Source organism: Carassius gibelio, chromosome A25 (assembly GCF_023724105.1).
Source record: "Carassius gibelio isolate Cgi1373 ecotype wild population from Czech Republic chromosome A25, carGib1.2-hapl.c, whole genome shotgun sequence".
NCBI lineage: Eukaryota > Metazoa > Chordata > Actinopteri > Cypriniformes > Cyprinidae > Carassius > Carassius gibelio.
Window position 1 is genome coordinate 3,708,289 of NC_068395.1, and position 14,858 is coordinate 3,723,146.

At 35.8% G+C, this 14,858-nt stretch overlaps 2 protein-coding genes across 2 annotated transcripts; one reads left to right on the forward strand and one right to left on the reverse strand.

The window, feature by feature from the left end:
* Window positions 1–173: 173 nt before the first annotated feature.
* Window positions 174–2,965, forward strand: LOC127947255 (interferon-induced transmembrane protein 5). Its single transcript, XM_052544249.1, has 2 exons — window positions 174–1,045; window positions 1,590–2,965. Exons 1-2 carry the CDS (start codon window positions 839–841, stop codon window positions 1,809–1,811), a joined length of 429 nt encoding a protein of 142 aa, XP_052400209.1. The 5' UTR covers window positions 174–838; the 3' UTR covers window positions 1,812–2,965.
* Window positions 2,966–10,134: 7,169 nt separating this feature from the next.
* Window positions 10,135–11,760, reverse strand: LOC127946687 (cyclin-dependent kinase inhibitor 1C). The gene is made up of 2 exons (XM_052543400.1): window positions 10,756–11,760; window positions 10,135–10,638 (listed from the first exon to the last, which is right to left on the reverse strand). Exons 1-2 carry the CDS (start codon window positions 11,243–11,245, stop codon window positions 10,577–10,579), a joined length of 552 nt encoding a protein of 183 aa, XP_052399360.1. The 5' UTR covers window positions 11,246–11,760; the 3' UTR covers window positions 10,135–10,576.
* Between the last annotated feature and the right edge of the window lie 3,098 nt (window positions 11,761–14,858).

A 14,858-nucleotide genomic window follows, 5' to 3' on the forward strand; every position in this document is an offset into this window, starting at 1 on the left:
GTGAGATTTGAAAGCTACGATGGAGGTCAAAGGTTTTCATATAAATTAGCTTATTCAAAATATTTATTTGTTCCTCCCAGGGACAAACTGCATGGCTCCGGAAGACTATAAATATTGCATTTGTTTCATATTCTTATTTCTTTTTTCGGGATTTTGGAAAAGTCTGTTTAAAGAAAGAAAACGTTATATGTTTTAGATAACTTCTGTAATTTTGGTTTTTGTAAGTGCTTCCACAGTAGGTGGCGCCAATTTCTATCACAGGAACCCAAGAGCCTAATATTTTCTAACAGGACACAGTGGTGACCAAAATTAATGTAATGGGGTGTTTTTATGTACATCTGTAGCACACGTTTCCTAAACATTTGAGCTTTGGTGCTCCGATTAAGATTCAGGTTCTAGTACAGCTACATTTCTATCCTCTTAAAACTCTTCTCTGTAGTTTACCGTCTAAAGAAAAAGGTGAAACACTCTTACTTACCCCTAAAAAATAAAAAGGGATCAGACATCTAGTAACGTAACATTTGTAACCCACTAAGACGTTTAAATTTTTATTAATGAATATTTAGGCATTATTTCAAATTCTTTAATAACACAGTCTGCTAAAATGATAACCATGCGTTTTTGACAAACCTAGCGGTTTTGTTGAAAGTGGTCCATGTATAGAAGCAGCACCCTGCCCTGATCTCGGCAGCAGCAACCACATAATGACTGTCCTCTCTCTCCATCGCTCTGTCTCTGACTCCACCTATCTGCAGTGTGTATAAGAAGTGTCCTGATCTTTCTCCTCAGTAGTTCCTCTTCAGGTTCTCCCAGGAGTTTCGACCCCTGACCTCCAAGGATGGATAACGCCACATACAACTACATGAATGACTGCACGCCGCTCACTAACTGTAAGTCCGGCCGTAAGGCTGGCGGCTCCACGGTGGTCAACATGAGCCATGCGGGCAAGAAGCCACCAAACGACTACCTGATCTGGTCGCTCTGTAACACTCTCTACGTCAACTTCTGCTGCCTGGGATTCATGGCCCTGATCTACTCCATCAAGGTGAGCTCAAACACCAATGTCTTTGTGGCTTTCAAACCTGTTCAGAAATATTCCTGGATGACATGATGGAGCACCAAGATTCTAAATAGAAATTTAAAAAGTCCTGTAGAAGACCGTCAAGGTGTTCTCTATTTGATACTTTAAAAAGAAACCAAAAATGCCATCTAAGGAACTAACAAGAACTTTTTGATCTCCAAAGAACCATAAAGCAGCTCAAGAACCCTACAGAGATGAGATGTACAGCTTAAAAACAAAAAGGTTCCAGAGAACCATCTGTGGTTTACCAAAGCACCTTTCAGTGAACAGTTCTTAAAGGAACCATATTTTTGACAGTGTGAAGAACATTTTAGTAATCTAAAGATACTTTCCCATCTATTGGTTCTTCACGAAACCATTGCTGTGAATACAGAATCTGTATTTCTAAAAGAGCTGTTAAGTAAATAAGGCTAGAAAGATTTTTGCTGGGCCTAATGCAAGGAAACCATTGAAGAACCTTGATTGTAAAAGCATGACTCATTTCCATTTTGCGTCTGTGTGTTTTCAGGCTCGAGATCAGAAGACTTTGGGCGACCTGCGTGCAGCACAGGAATGCTCAGACAAGGCCAAGTGGTACAACATTCTGGCATCGGGCTGGAATCTGCTGATTCCTCTGCTGGTGTTGGGTCTGCTGGTCCTGCTCGTGGTTCATCTGGGCAGCTCAGAGGGAACCTTTGATTTCTTCGGTGAAGACGGATTCCAGAGCTTCATGAAGCTCTTCAGCAGGTAGACAGAGCGACACGAACAATCCCACCAACACAAGCTCCTGCAAACCTTCTGGACTGTTCCCCCTCTCTCCACTTCACCAGCACCGTTTCTTCAGCTGTGTGATGAAATTATTATTATTTAGATTTGTTTTTTTCTTTTTCATAATTAATGTTAATGTACTGTATATTATCTCATATCTACCCAGTTCAATTTTGTGAAGTAAATTGGCTCAACTGTATTTAATAAAGTATTTAATGTCCTCAATATTTTTCCACACGGGTCTCTTTGAACAGATTTCTGTCACCAGTGGGATAAAATAATTAAAGACGGTCACGTTGGTGAAGTTGTCACCGAAATTTTGCAGGCACAAAAATCCTTTATTAATAGTGTAGGGATGTATAAAATTCCCAGCTGAGAAATCCTTTTACTGCTCTCCTGGTCTTGTCAGGCTAATCTTTTTTGGCCGCTTTTCAGATTGGAACACAATCTTGGCCTGGGTTGGAGACCAGCATAAATCATGGAAACTTGTTTTTTTTTGTTTAGTTTTTTCAGTAGGGACGTTTGTTGGTTATGAGGAGCAGGTTAACATGACTTGATGTTGCTGTGAGGTTTTCTGAGAGCTTGTTTCTCCTGTTAGAGAGACTGAAGCGATGCTGTGGTTTAGTTCTCATGTGTCTCTGTAATGTTCGGCTGTGCTTACAGCGGTTGACCCTCCCAGCTCTACTGCTATTTTCGTCATTTAAATGACAGAGCTGTTTGCCAGCCTTCACTCCCCTTCTATTTCAGTCAGGATACAGAGTGGACACAGATGTGGAGGGACTCAATTAAAGAGCAGTTAACACACACACACACACACACACACACACATGTAGGCCTGTCTCTGCCTGTCAGTCGGAGACTATTTCTCATATGTGTGGACTTTTGCTGATTCTTCATTTGATCTATCAATTAAATCTCAGAGGTCTTTTGATGTTTACATGTAGATTTAATATTATATCTGTATAGATATGGCTTTGTCATGCTATTATTCTTTTTATTAATAAACAGGCAATTTGGGGTGAATCTCATGAAACGTCAAGAACATGTCTGGGTAATTTATATCAAATTTAAAAGAAAATAAAAATATTACATTTATGAAAATTAAGCAAATTTGTCCTCTCAATTCTCATTGCAGGATTTTCTTTAGTTGTCAGTTATAATCATCAAAATTAAAAGAAATAAACATTTGAATTATATAATGAATTATATCATAATATCTTTATATCATTATAATCATAATTATATGTGTAATGAATGAATATAATGTACAAATTTCACTTTTTGAATGGAATTAGTGAAATAAATCTTTTTGATGATATTCTAATTATGTCACCATCACCTGTACATGTACATTTGTGTGTGTGTGTGTATGTGTGTGTATATATATTAGGGATGCACGATATTGGATTTTGGCCGATATTCGATATGCCGATATTTTCAAAATAATTTTGGCCGATGCCGATACCGATATCGATATATATATAAATATATACTGATATATTTAAACTTTAATTTTACTGAAGAGAAATCCATGTATCTCTTCTGTACTGATTCTATCATAAATGTATTATTTTACAAATGTAGACAGACATTCACATCTGAAAAACAGGTCAATTATTTCACTTGGAGAATATCGGTTTGGCTCATCGGCAGAAATATTCATATCGGCCGATACCGATAATGGTCATTTTAAGCTTTTATCGGCCGATACCGATATTGTGCCGATATTATCGTGCATCCCTAATATATATATATATATATATATATATGTATATATGTATACATGCTTAAAAAAAACTCTATATACAAAGTAAAAAATTATATAGATATTTTACCCCCAATATTCATGTTTTTTTCATGCTTTATAGGCAAATACACTGACTAATCACAATATAGCAGATGTAAAATATGTTTTGACTTGTGCAATAAGATCATTGGTTAAAAAACTGTACAAAAGTGTAAATTAAGAGTCCGATCTTCTGCAAGGTTATCGACTTTGTTGTTTCCAGCTAAAGTCTCATTCTCTGGCATCTAAAACTCTGCAACTTCAGGGTTTCTAGCAGTTTTGTAACGCAGCATGCATGCTAACATGTCCAAAAATTAGACACTTTTATCTGAGGCTATTTACAGTGCACTTATTACAGGCACTGTCCCCATGCAGCAGCCCCGGGTTAGTTACTGTGCTCAAGGACAGCAGTGATAACCTCTTGTGGAAAACTCTGTATTGTTCTGAAACAGATTTTTTTGTATCACAGCTTCTGTTTTCTGCTGCTGTCTGCTGTTCCTTCATTAGAGTTTCAGTAAGATTCTTCTCCTTTTAGCAGGAGGGTTTTAGCTCCCGTGGTTTGAGCACAACCACATTAGGGAGGATCACACACATAAACACCCACAAACTGAAATTACCCTCTGCAGCAGCAGATGTCTATATGCAGCCGATCTGAGAGAACTGAGGGACAATCTTGTCCTTCAGCATGGTTTGAGGCTCTGTAATGATGCTAATGGTAGTTACTGGATGGCTTTCAGCTCCCGCCCAGTTTTAATAACAGGTAAGACATCAGACTTGGTATATTTTTTTATCAGTTAGTACAGATCAAGGACTTAATTCGCACGTCCTGATTTTGCCAAGTTCGATGTGTTCCTAGGTCAACATATTTTGTTGACCCTGGAACAACATTTTACTACAAAAATATATTCTTAACCATATCCCTACACCTAAACCTAACCTTAACCATGAGTAATCCCTAAAATCAGAGAAAATTATAGATGAATGACACTGATGTACAAGCACCAAACACTGATTTTAAGCGTAAATTTCACAAAATCTAAAAACTGGTTCTTCAAATCTGATTGGTTAATAACAATGTTGTTCCAGGGTCAACAACGATGTTGTCCCAGGAACATTTCTCACTTGGTAAAATCAGGTTCTGCGACTTAATTCACACTAAACAGAAGCTCTCTGCTACTTGAAGTTGTAGTCTACTGGATAGGTAAAGTTATCCTTCATTAGAAAAGTTAATATCAGGTAATATTTATGCTACTGGAATATTTTATGTTCATGCACAAAATATTCACATCCAAGTTCACATATCACATCCAAGTCGTTTCGATAAAAGGAAACACCTGCCAAATTAATATGTGAATATAATATCAACTAAATGTGCGAATAAATGCATGTTTAGTCTCCTCTTATATAAAAAAGTAATTAGAAAATATGTTTTTCCCTTAGAAAATGGACAAATGGTAGCCCATTTTAAATTGTAACACAATGTATTTTGTAAGCATCAGCAGATGGCGCTATAGGGTAATTTCCAGCAGGTCTCCTCAGATTCTATAAATAATAATATTGTTACTATTTTATTTTATTTTTATGATATGTGTGTTAAAACAACAGACCTTTTTAAAACCTCAAGTATAATAGATATACTCTATTTAATCCTGAATAAATTAGAGACTCTTTACGACTTTTTACAGTGTGTAAACACAGTAGGCCTTACTGGGCTACTACACAGAAAAAAATTCTATACATTTGTACAACTTAATTTAATTCTTCTGTTCAATTGTATTTAATCATGCAAGTCAACCAGGGTTATAACGGTTAATTGACCTAAACTATTTTTTAAATAAAGTACATGTTAACTTAAACGGAAGTAGCCTACTAAAATAACTAAAAAATAATAAACAAATATCAATTAAAGACAAAAAAAACAAAGTTTAATAAAATGATAAAAACAACAAAATTACAAAATAATAATAATAAAAAACACTATATTGGTATATACTAAAGTAAATATCATTAATTATACAGACGAGAGTTTTCCCAGGAAGAGACATGTGGTCAGATGGTGAGTTACTAGTTCATAACTAATGCTTGATCACGTGAGTCAACATTCTGACGTCACTGATTGGTTGGATTCGATATGCTTGAGTGAGTGTGTCAGCTGGTGATCTACACTCTCTCTGGCCCCTCCCCCTGCTGGATGTGGTTGGCCAGCTGGTGTCCATGGAGACGCAGCTGTGGAGTGGCTGAGAAAGACTGGAGACCCCAGCACTCATGAGGGACGACACCTGCCCTGTCATTTCACTCTGTCCTCACATCTAGGTATGGTTCATATAAGCACTTTTCATGAGTATATAATGTTTCATGTTTTAATGCAGAATTTTGATGCTTTTGTTTGTGAGACTGATTAGAGTAACCAAGAAAAAACTGCCTGTATCCCTTTGTAAGATGTAAATTTTGTCTAGTCCCACAACAGAAATCCTTCTCGGCATTATCTAACAATCTAAAGGGATAGTTCACCCAAATATGAAAACTTGCTGAATATTTACTACTCACCCTCAGGCCATCCGAGATGTAGATGAGTTTGTGTCTTCTTCAGATTTGGAGAAATGTAGCATTAAATCACTTGCTCACCAATGGATCCTCTGCAGTGAATGGGTGCTGTCAGAATGAGAGTCCAAACAGCTGATAAAAGCATCACAATAATCCACAAGTAATCCACACTATCTATAAATTAATGTTATGTGAAGCCAAAAGATTCATGTTTATAAGAAACAAATCCATCAAGACGTTTTTTATTCCTAATTGGTTTCGTCTTCTATACATAATATTGCTTTCTTTAGTGAAAAGGTTGTCTTGTTTGACTCAGGAGAGAAATAAGCACAGATTCGACACTATTTAGCAGCGAAAACAGTCTGAAACATTTCAAAACAAATATGTTGGTGCATTTCAGGGGCGGATCTACCCCAGTTGGCAGCAACGAATTAAAGGTTATGGCCAATTTGAAAATTTACGAGCGCGAATCTTTCGTGATTCTTGATGCCGCTCAGAACTCAAATGATTCGCGAACCCGCTACAAACTCCCGAACTGATTCAAATGATTCGCGAACCCGCTCCGAACTCTCGAATTGATTCAAATGATGCGGCTCCGAACTCCCGAACTGATTTAAATGATTTGCGATCCCCAAACTGACTCAAATGATTCGTAATCCCGCTACGAACTCCCGAACTGATTCAAATGATTCACGATCCCCAAACTGGCTCAAATGATTCGCGAACCCACTCCGAACTCCCGAACTGACTCAAATGATTCGCGATCCCGCTCCGAACTCCCAAACTGACTCAAATGATTTGCGATCCCCATAACTGACTCAAATGATTCGCGATCCCGCTACGAACTCCCGAACTGATTCAAATGATTTGCGATCGCCAAACTGACTCAAATGATTCGCGAACCCGCTTTGAACTCTCGAACTGACTCAAATGATTCGCGATCCCGCTCCGAACTCCTGAACTGACTCAAATGATTCGCGAACCCGCTTCGAACTATGACATATATTCAGATATAAATGTAAGTTATGTAAATTATGCTACTCTTTCACATGGGCTCAAACGCAAATTTGAAGCAATAGCATTTGAGGAGAAAGACTTGCAGTCATAAAACAATTGTAATGTGATCATTTAGGTGTCAGCTACAATGCACACCTTATACATTTTTAATATATATTGAAATAAAGTATAATTCATTTAAGTAAAAACGAGGACCGTTTATCACTTTCAGGCAAATTCCTGAAAGTTTTTTTTTTTTTTTTAGGTTCCCTTACGAAAATGACCCATGGTTTTAACAATAACACCACAAATCATCGTTCTTGTAGCCATGGTAACTGCAAATTAACCATTGTTTTGTTACTTCAAATAATAGTTTACAAAGTATTAACATACTGTAATATTTTTTTGTTATTGTTGTTGCTATAAAACAGACCTAAGCCATAGATAGCCTTTAAAATGACTTAAAATGCATTATATAAAAAATAATGAGGCAATAATGATTGGCTAATAATAACACTGTTAAAATACATAATGTAGGCAAATACAAAATAAACAATTTATGTACATGTTATTACAAATGCCATGTGATTGCTGCTGATACACTTACATGACAATCAAATCCTTAGGCTACTGACCAAACATTTAATTGAAATATTTCACTTACTCTTTAATTTTTGGCCACCTTTTTGCTATAGATGACACAGGCTTAATAATTTCTTCAACAAAAAAAAAAAAAAAACGTGCATATCAAAACCCTTACAAAAATAAACCATGGTTTGTTGTATCATAGTAAAACTGCTTAATTTCCTTTTGCATAATTTCTGAATGCTTGAGACTATAAAGTAAATTAGAGTCATAATAAATTTATAGCCACAGGTAAATGTCGAGAGATACAATTGTGATTTGTAAATAATACAATTTATTCATTTAGTTTTTTATTTGATTAAAGTTTTTTTCACCCCTATAGTAGTTTTTTTTTTCCATCATCATATTTGAGGAAGGGGGGCACAACAATACAATCTTGCTTATGGGCACACATTTAGCCTGCAGTGGCCCTGAAGGTGTTGTTATACACATCTCTGGTTTACAGTTAAAATACCATGATGGATTTGTTTCTTGGATTTCTTGTGAATTATTGTGTGATGTAATTATTTAAATCGTTATACCCTGGAAATAATATTATCTGTACAGTGTAGTGTAAAAAATAATTAAATAATTTCATTTAATTTTCACAGTTTTACAAATATTGTAGTAATGAATGCAACTACTCTCTGCAACTGAAATTATGTTTGATGTGCATTTCCCTGACATTTACAAAACGGCATGTTTTTGATGTAGACTTTAAGTTTCAGACCCTTATGGTCCCCAAATCGTGACTTCTATCCCTGTATGTGCCTAAACCACATCAGTTGTTCTTGAGGTCAGATGTCATTCCTGTTCCATTCAACTGCTTCTTTCATCTGGTGTTTCTTTTATCTTGTTTGTACAGGTAAGCTTTTGTAGTTTAAGTAGCCTACTTTGTCCATTTTAGGAGAGCTTTGAAATTTTAAGTTTGAAGAAACTGGTATGAACTATATTCGTTCAAATAATAGTAACATTGTAAATCTACGACGGGCGCAACTTGTACGCAGCTGTTTCGCAGCTAAAGGGTGAAAATGGGCTTTCTGTCATACAGATGTTAAACACGCATGAATATTCAGCGGATCAGCAGCGGGTCTGTCCTTTTTGTATGCAGCACGCGCTCCAGAAGGTGTTTCGCGGGGGGCCGCGCGCGCTGAGTGGAGAGATGTAGGAGGAGCGCGCGCCTCACAGAGCTTTATTTCAGGCTCATTTGCAGGTCAAAGCGAGATGGCACGCTCTTATCCTTTCTTTTCATCTGTCCCGCTCGTTTAAAAGTTGCTTTTGTTCTTTCTATGTGGTCTTGAAAACATTCAGTCCCCTTCCCCTCCCCGACTGCATTTTCTTTCTTTGAGTTGTGCTTGCAAAGGCAATTTGAACCAACCTCTAATCCTGGTGTTAGGCTGATGATGAAGAGGTTCGGGCTTCTGACAGACAGTAATGATACATTGTGCTATTGCCTTGGATAATTAACTTGGTTTTAAATGATGTTGCCATTAAATTCAAACGTGAAAATAGTCAATATATTAACAGTAATTCCAAGATTTCTGTATTTTTTTCAGAATCGAAACGTTTGCAAACATCCGTATAATTGACAGTCGGTGTGCTCAGTTTCTCTATCCATTATTTTAGTCCTTTAACACACACACACACACACACACACACACACACACACATCCAGTTCCTCAGTGGCACTGTCCTTTGAGAAGTGACATAATTTCGGTTATGAAAATGTTAAAATATATATCATCTTATTATCAGGGTTATTATATAAATAGGCCGTGTAAAAGTTAAATTAAAACTAGTAAGAAAAAAATGTTGAAATAAAAATATACATTAACTGAAAAATGTAGTTGCCAAAACAACATTTGTCATTGTAAGTTTAACTGGATGTACTAAATTAACTAAAAATAAAACTAAAAATTACTAAACTTCTACAATTCAAATAAAAATATAATTATAATCCAAAATATTATTGTACCGCAATACTAAATTAATAGTTATAATAGAATAATTAAATTATTTATAAACATATTTATTCCTATTATATAAAATTAGTTATTAGTCATACTATTGTGTTATCAAAGTTAAAGTTTCTGTTACTGATGTTAACCAGAAAATATTCATTTTTAATTAGAAAGCTCAAATATTATTTCTTAAGTATGACCCAACTGATACTGTTATCCTGAGTGTGTGCTCTTACTGTAAAGTTACAAGGTGTTTGGTAATAGTTCTAGTTTTCAGTTTCACAAAACCCGTCAGCACAGCGTGTGCATGCTTATAAAAGTTTTGAGAACAGCCTGTTATTTTAACCATTCTATCTTTAGCTTGAGAAAAGAATACAAACTGGATGAGACACAACTTAAGTTTATATTTACACATTTATTGAAGTAACTTCTGCACAACAATGACAAATATGGCTCAGGATTGTGATTTTGCTCAAGAAAAAAAGCTACATTTTAGACCACAAAGTACAGTTGACATGTAAAAGTGAAAAAACAATGAATAAATAACTTTTTTTCATTACAAAATATACATATGCTGATAACAATAAATAGGCTTACTTGTCCTGACTTTAATTTAAAGTTACTTATCAGTTGTACACTGTAAAGAGCAACCAGGGCTGATCCTATATGGTTAAATCCAAATCACACAAACAGCAAAGAATAAATAACGTTACAATTCCAGAATCACATTATCACATAAGAACGTGAGTCAGACTCTGAGACATCATTACTTCCGGCGTTTTCCCGCCACCGCGCAGTGACTCACAGACACGGACTTTTTTCTTCAGAAGACGTGATTTACTCCATGTTTCTGCTTTCCTTATGGACGCGGTCCATTTTCTTTCTCTTTCCATAAAAATCTACAAGAAAAGAAATTCAGAACATTACAAACATGCACACTTTCTTATCTATTTAAAATATATTGTCATTGTTCTGTTAAATTAACGTTACTAGTATTATTGTTTAAGGTTAGTTACCTGTAATGCGCATGTCTGCGAGTCTCTTCGTCTGGGCTGTTTTGCGAGATAATTTCCCCCGGTCACACTCGTTTGGCTGGTTCTTTTGTTTCATAACTATCACTGAAGGACCCCCAGATTTTGGGGGAACTTGTGTGATATTTTCTGTCGTGGGAAAGTCCATCAAATTTCTCTTTGACAGGGCAGTGCTTTCTCTGTAAAACTCCGGACAGTCTTCCGCTCGACTTTCCTCCCATGTTAAATCCCCTTCCAGCGGCTGCCCTTCGCCGAAGTCGAAGTTCCACCTCAGCTGATCTCGTTCAGATATTTCGCGAAGTTTGGAAGACAATTCTCGCTTTAGCTCGTCGTGATCCACAGGTCCGAACAGATTTCGGCATGTTTCCGTGCGCTTCAGTAACGTTAGCGGGAGAATCTCCGAGCTCCTCTGAGGAGCGGTTTTCCTTCGGGTCAGTCTTTCCCCGGCGATGGTGGAAAGCAGGACGGTAGACATCGTCGATAGTGCCCAAATCCAAAATAAAACGGGTGTGAAAATTCCTAAAGGCAAAAAAATCAGTGTGAATTACAACACACGTCGTCGTTATAAATTGTAAACCTCCAGCTCTGGCCGTGATTTACTGTCGTCAGATTTAAAGTCCTGCGCCTCAGCGGTGTGTAAAACCACACGCTCTGCTCCTATTGGTCAACATCTCCAACTGCTTCGGTCTTGTTGATAGACCCGCCTCTACTCGCCTATGATTGGCTAGACCCGCATATAGTCAGCTGTGATTGGTTGTGCCTCGTTGCCATACGCGCTTCATTTTTAGCGCTTTTCCCCCCGCCGCTCAAGTGAAATACATTAAAATAACGACAACAGACTAATTAAACAATATTTATAATCCAATATTTCAAATAGCCATCAAAAAATGTTATATTAGATGCTATTTCTAAAGAATATACATATACAAAGCCATATAGGCTACAAAGTTAATTTGACAGTTTGATTGGAATAAAAGAATAAAAACATCGATTTTTAAAACGTTAACAAATAACTATTTATATTAGTTTAAACACGTTCTTTACAGACACTGGTTTGTCTTTGTTAAACAAGTAACTTGATTATAAATTATTTTATGATGATATTCGTATAAATTATTAGCATTTTGAAACGTGTTTATTTCACGCTTTTAAAGACATTATCATTTATATTTTAGTAATTAAAAAACTATAAAATACATTGATTAAATGATTTAAAAGTGGAAAAACTAAATAAGTGCTTTTTCAGTACATACCTTTATATTATTATAGAGTTAGAATATATATATATATATATATATATATATATATATATATATATATATATATATATCAACTTAAAATGATCATCAGTGTTACTGTGACCTTTATTAATTTATATAATTATGAAATCAGAAACTTAAAATTATAAAAATATAAACTTTCCAGTTCGGTGTTACTGTGAGCTTTATTCATTTATATAATCATGAAATCATAAACCTAAAATAAAACTATAAAAATATAAACTTCAGTTCAGTGTTACTGTGAGCTTTATTCATTTATATAATCATGAAATCAGAAACCTAAAATAAAAATATAAAAATATAAACTTCAGTTCAGTGTTACTGTGAGCTTTATTCATTTATATAATCATGAAATCAGAAACCTAAAATAAAAATATAAAAATATAAACTTCAGTTCAGTGTTACTGTGAGCTTTATTCATTTATATAATCATGAAATCATAAACCTAAAATAAAACTATAAAAATATAAACTTCAGTTCAGTGTTACTGTGAGCTTTATTCATTTATATAATCATGAAATCAGAAACCTAAAATAAAAATATAAAAATATAAACTTCAGTTCAGTGTTACTGTGAGCTTTATTCATTTATATAATCATGAAATCAGATACCTAGAATAAAAATATAAACATATAAACTTCAGTTCAGTGTTAATGTGACCTTCACATAACAAAAAGAAAAGGGCTGAAAACCTTGAATAAAAATCAACTCCTTAATCTTTAGTCCATAGTTAAAAGATAAATAATTCGTTTCTGTTCAGTAGTTGCACTCTGTGTTTGTGAATAGTGCAACAGCTCCCTCTTTTGATCACAGTGTAGTAGTACGTTAAACAAATCTAAATAATATCAGATAGGAAGTTAACGACCTTGTTAACACCTACAAATGATAAATAAAGGAACTGTGCTCCACTGAGAACCACTGACATGTTTACACTCTGTGCTCAGCACAAATACTAAGTGCTGTATTAGTGCTGACTGCTTTCTGTGAAGGCTTTTAGAGTTGTAAACACCATTAAGCAGGACATAATGTTTTGCATAAACAGACTGCTTACATATGGATATAAGGATAGTCTTGTCTATTAGTTCCTGATTTAATATACTTTCCTCATAGGCACTGGTGTCTCAAAATGTTTCCTGTGATCATGTGATGGAAATTTATTATATAAACCTTTTCATCACACCACGTCCGTCATCCTGTATACAAACCTGTTATGAAATGTTTATTAGTCTTTATTTAAAATATTGTCTGTGCACTCAACTTGATTATACAATGTGTATAATATATATTGTTGCCTACATATATAAAGTAAAACATAAGCTTGTTTAATTGTGTGTTTGTGTGTAGTGGCAGGTTACTTTGGAAATGTAATAGGTAAGTTATTAAAATGTAATAAGTAGTTTAACTATTTCTATTACTTTATTAATGTAACTGATTAAAGTTGGTTACTTTTCTACATTTCTAACAAATGTTTTCAACTGTTAATAGAATAAAATATAATAATAATAATATAATGTTTAGGCCCTTTCTTTCGGAACATGCTTCACAACTCTTTGTTTAAGCTCTTGTTCTGTCCAGGCTGAACTATTACAATGCTCTATTGGCAGGTCTTCCAGCCGGTTCTATCAAACCTTTACAATTGATCCAGAATGTAGCGACACGATTAATTTTTAATGAGCCGAAAAGAATACACGTCACCAGTGCTTTAAGTGGGCCAGTACGCACCGGTACTCAGTACCGCCACTTCCAAATATAGCTCTTGAGCGTACCACCACCTCTCCGTGCGCCCAGAACGTGCTTTTAGCGTACCGGTACATTCATTTGGACATCTGTTTTAATAGAGGTTTTAATCCTTTGCCTTCACTGCCGCTTTTCAGAGCGACCCTCAATGCACGCTTCCTAATTCTTCCTAGTTCGGAGTATGGAGCGTGAATCATTTAAACCAGTTTGGGAGTTCGGAGCGGGATCGCGAATCATTTGAGTCAGTTCAAGAGTTCGGAGCAGCTTCGCGGATCATTTGAATCAGTTCGTGAAATCGGAGCGGGTTCGCGAATCATATGAGACAGTTTGGGAGTTCGTATATGGGTTCGCGAATCATTTGAATCAGTTCGGGAGTTCGGTGTGGGATCGCGAATCATTTTAGTCAGTTCGGGAGTTTAAAGCGGATTCGCGAATCATTTGAGTCAGTTTGGGGAACGCGAATTATTTGAATCAGTTCGGGAGTTCGTAGCGGGTTCCCGAATCATTTGAGTCAGTTCGGGAGTTCAAAGCTGATTCGCGAATCATTTGAGTCAGTTTGGAGATCGCGAATTTGAATCAGTTCGGGAGTTCGGGGCGTGATTCATTTGAGTCAGTTCGGGAGTTCGGAGCTGGTTCGCGAATCATTTGAGTAAGTTTGGAAGTTTGAATGCAGTAATGCAGTAGCTCTTTCTAAGGGTATTTTTTCAAAATTCTTTTGCACATTTTATTTATGTTCAGTAGTTATTTCTAGCTCAAGCAACTCCACAAACTAATAAAAGGATTTATTATTAAGGTTGCACGTTGACTGCTGTATATAAAAGCCCTTAAATATAGTTGTTGTTACCTCAGGGGATGAGGGGAATCATCAAAAAAAAAAAAAAAAAAAAAAATTTTTTTTTTGGCTATTATAGAGTACTGGCACCTCTTTTGGGCCACTTAAAGCACTGCACGTCACACCTCTGTTTATCAATTTGCACTGGCTACCAATAGCTGCTCGCAGAAAATTCAAGGCATTGATGTTTGCCTACAAAACTACCACTGGCTCTGCACCCATTTACCTAAATTCAACCT